The following is a 4498-nucleotide window of genomic DNA, read 5'->3' as shown; positions in this document are numbered from 1 at the left end:
TGAGCTATGGTAAGCTAAAGCGTTATGAAAAGTACGAATTATTATGTTATGGTATGAGTTGTGTATGTTGTATGAAAAGTAGTAGGTTGTTAGCGTGCTGAATGCAACACAACAAAGAAGTTACTAAGGATATGACGTCACTCATAGGGCAGATGCGTCAAGGTTATTCGATGGCCTGACATGCTGTTTCATCATAGGTGATGTCTTACCAGCTTATGCTTTTGTTGGTTACCCCATGATGTGACATGCACAATAGGGGTGCCATGATCACATGATGTATGAATATGATTATGATTATGAATATGAATTCTTATGATTATAAATAAGATATAGTTATGATATGTGTTTCCATGAGTTACGATACGAATTCAGTCTTCTTTTGTTTTCTTGAATATTGTTGCATTTGTTTGTACTTCCTTAATGGGAATTTAGCTCACCCCCCTTACTTTCCCCCTTTCAGTTAGGCAATAAGATTTCTCCTTTCCACGCACAGTGATGTGGGAGGTTCCGACGTCCAGGTATGTGTGTCGCGGGGTGTCCCATGAATGAATAACGATCAAGATGAGTGCCAAGAATAATTAAGAACTTATGTTATGGATTGTGTTTCAAACTACATCAGTGGGACTTATTATTTTTTTATATTTCACAACATTTTTATTTCAAACTATTGGGCCCAAATTGGATGTTTATCAAGGCCCCATTGAACTTTTCCTTAAAATTGTATTTTTCTAATAAATTTGAGTTGGGTGATGTTTTTATAAACTAATAGGTTAGGGCGTTCTTTACAGAAGTACTCAGAAAAAAGCATGAAGACATGGAGACTACATATGAAATATCGGAATCTCTTCAAGGCATGTTTGGAAAGCAGTCTGATCAATGCAGACATGAGGCTACTAGAGCCTATATGAACATGAGAATGAATAAAGGAGTTTCTATCAGAGAACATGTTCTAAATATGATCAATACAATGCATGATGTGGAAGTTCATGGAGCAACCATTGATGAGAGGACTCAAGTTAGTCTGATACTTGAATCACTCACACCAACGTTTTTCACATTTACTACAAACTATGTTATGAACAAGGTGGAGTATAATATGGCTCAATTGTTGAAGGAATTGTAGACTTTTGACTCACTCAATAGCCTATGAGGGTCGGCAGTGGTCAGTTTGTCTCTGCAATAGCAGTTGGAAAAACCTGTTTAGAATTTGATAAAAATAAATTTCTTATTTTGGCAATGTTTATTTTATTCCTGGATTTACTAGAAACTTAATTTCAATTTCTATGTTGCATGAAGAAGGTTTCAATATTTCCTTCAATCGTTAACTCAAGATCTGGTATTGAAATATGTCATGCAAAATTTGATGATGGGTTGTATAAAATTAAGGCAAAAGAATGATCTGTATACAACTCTGGAATGTTTAAAGTTACAAACCCAAGGTCTATTAAACGTCAAAAGACTGATTCTGAGAGTGAAACATATCTATGGTATTTGAGATTGTGACATATTGGTTTGGATTGAATTAACAGACTAGCAAAGGAGGGACCATTAAGAGAATTAATTCTTTGTTCTCTTCCAGTCTGTGAATTCTGTCTAGAAGGCAAGATGACCAAAAGACCTTTCTTTGGAAAAGTTTCAAGAGCCATAAAACCACTCTAACTCGTACACACTGATGTGTGTGGACCACTTAATGTGCAAGCAAGAGGATTGTTTGAATATTTCATCACCTTCATTGACGATTATTCAAGATATTGCTGCCTATATTTGATGCAAAAAAAATCTGAAACATGCATGAGAATGGATTATTAATTCGAGGACCACCTATATGAGCATGGAATTCAATCCCAACTCACTGCACTAGGAATGCCACAGAATGGTTTTTCTAAAAGAAGGAAGAGGACGTTATTACTCACCATTGCCACTGTCATTCTGAGCCTATGAAATTCAATGTTCAATGTTCATATTGAATGTCGTTCCTTCCAAGTCTATCAAGAAGACACCATTGGAATTATGGAATGCTACTAAACTTAGTTTAGACCATTTTCATATTTGGGGGTGTCCAACACACATGTTGAAAGGAAAGACTAGAAAGTTGGAATCTCACACTGAACTGTGCATGTTTGTGTGATTTTCCAAAGAGACTAGAGGTGGTATATTTATATTCCTAAAGAAAACAAAACATTTATATCGACAAATGCTACTTTTGGAAATGACGTAGGGACATTGATAAAAGTAAAGAATTGGCTAGTCGAGCAATTCCAAATGAATGATTTGGAAGATGAAAACTACATTATGGGCATCCAGATCCTTAGGGAACAACAGAACAAACTTTTGGCTCTGTCTCAAGCAACTTATAGAGAAAAGGTAATGGAGCAATTCGGTATGCAAAATTCCAAGAAGGGTGATATGCCTACCCGTCATGGAATTGTCTATTCTAAAGAGCAGTGTCCTAAGACACCTTAAGAAGACGAGGATATGAGACAGTTTCCCTATGCCTCTGTGGTAGGCAATAAAATGTATGCCATGCTATGTACAAGACCTGACATTTGTTATGCAGTAGGGATAGTCATTCATTATCAATCCAATCTTAGATTTAGTCATTGGGTTGCAATAAAGAATATTCTCAAGTATCTTAGGAAAACTAGAGAATATATGCTTGTATATTCAGGTGGTGACCTGAACCCCATTGGATACAATGATTCTGATTTTCAATCAGACAGAGATAGTCTAAAATTAACTTCTGGATCAGTGTTCACACTTTGCAGAGGAGTTGTGACCTGGCATAGTATTAAACAAACAAGTATCACATATTCTACCATGGAAGTTGAGTACGTAGCCGCTTGTGAAGTAACTAAACAAGTTGTGTGGCTCAAAAATTTCTATTCTGAACTTGAAGTGATTTCAGAAATGGATAAGCCACTAGTCCTGTAATGTGATAACTATTCAGCGGTAGCTAACTCGAAAGAACCAGGGAGTCACAAGAGGGGAAATCATATCGAGAGGAAATACCACTTGAAGATAGATTCAGAATATAACCTTGTCGATCCTTTTACTAAGACTTTGTCTAATAAGTCTTTCAAAGATCATGTTAGCAATATGGGTTTGAGGGAGATGCCTCATTTTCTTTAGGGCAAGTGGGAAATTGTTGGGAATACTGTCATTTAAAGCATATGTATTGAATAACGTTTTATATGAAATAATGTAGAGTCCAAGAACTTTACTTAGCTAGTTAGATAGTAGTATCAATAGTAATAATTGTAGTATTTTTATGACTGTGGATTTTGGTTCAGACCAGGCTTTAATTTGACACTCGTAGTAACACTTGTAGATTTTCTAAGTTTAACCTATAGTTTAAGAATATTAATTTTAACCTAAGGTTTGATTAATATAACTGATATTGATGGTGATATTTATTATATTATAAGGTTTAGTTAGACCCAATAAGAAAGTAACACTTGTCTTGTGTATGTTTAATGATAATTAAGTATTTTTGAGGAATAAGTTTATTAAGATAAATATTTGAATATCCTAGGGTTTGTCAGCAGCTTTTAAATCATTAGAGGACTTAGTCAAGGCTGTTTACTCAATTCAAATTAGGCTGAAAATGTGCAATTTCGTGTTTAAATATTCAGCGTATGCCGGTATATCGCAGCTATAGGGGGCGATATATCGCCATACGGGGATACGAAAAACACGTAACTTCGCACGACCACCTCGACGAGCCTCGGGCATATTATCCCAGGCGATATATCACCTACTAGGGGCGATATATCGGCTCATTTGATGGATTTTTGAATGTTTTTTAAATCGTTCTCATTTTATTCCTTAACCTCTTGATAAGTCCAACATCTTTCTGACCAAGTCTTCAGCCTCTGCTGAACGATAATTCAAATATTTTTCAATTAAAAATCCAATATTAATTCAAGTTAAATGAATATCTTTTCATTCTTGAACTCTATAAATAGGACCTAGTACCCAGCTATTTAGTCAATCACCAAGCTAAGTTCAGAGGCTGCTAGGTTATTTTTGAGTGCTTAAACACTTGGGTTGGGAATATAAGCTTTAACTCTATAAGCTTAATAAACACTCGGGAAGTAAGGTTTATAGTATATTTCGGGTTCGAGGAGTAGTTCGGTTATAGAAGCATTCGAGGTATTCATTATTCTAGTTCATTTCTGTGTTATTCTTATAGTTTTCTACTCAAAATCCTAACTCTATTCTTTATTCTTGGTTAGGAAATCTAAGATCTTGAACGTAAGATTTTTGGTAAGTATATTCTCGATGGTATAGTTCATCCATTCTTTTTCATCCCTTTTTCTATAGTATACTCACCTTTCTTTGATGGTTTTTAGGAGTGTTCCAAAGTCCCAATCTTGTTCTCATATCCTGATATTTTTGATAAGGAAAATAGGATAGGATTTTATATGTTATGTTATATGTTATCTTATGATTTATGTGTTATGTTATATGTTATCTTATGATTTATATGTTATGTTAT

The 4498-nt window shown here is 34.8% G+C and overlaps 1 protein-coding gene across 1 annotated transcript; it reads left to right on the top strand.

The window, feature by feature from the left end:
- Positions 1-814: 814 nt before the first annotated feature.
- On the top strand, positions 815-1123 carry LOC133799931 (uncharacterized). Its single transcript, XM_062237919.1, has one exon. The coding sequence runs from the start codon at positions 815-817 to the stop codon at positions 1121-1123; it is 309 nt and encodes a 102-aa protein (XP_062093903.1).
- The last annotated feature ends 3375 nt before the right edge of the window (positions 1124-4498 follow it).

This window comes from Humulus lupulus, chromosome 9 (assembly GCF_963169125.1).
Source record: "Humulus lupulus chromosome 9, drHumLupu1.1, whole genome shotgun sequence".
NCBI classification, from domain to species: domain Eukaryota; kingdom Viridiplantae; phylum Streptophyta; class Magnoliopsida; order Rosales; family Cannabaceae; genus Humulus; species Humulus lupulus.
The sequence above is the reverse complement of the archived record's forward strand: the minus strand, read 5'-3'. Positions and strand labels throughout refer to the sequence as shown.

Coding starts and splice junctions, on each gene's coding strand:
- LOC133799931 (XM_062237919.1), top strand. CDS start 815: ATGGAGACTACATATGAAATATCGGAATCTCTTCAAGGCATGTTTGGA.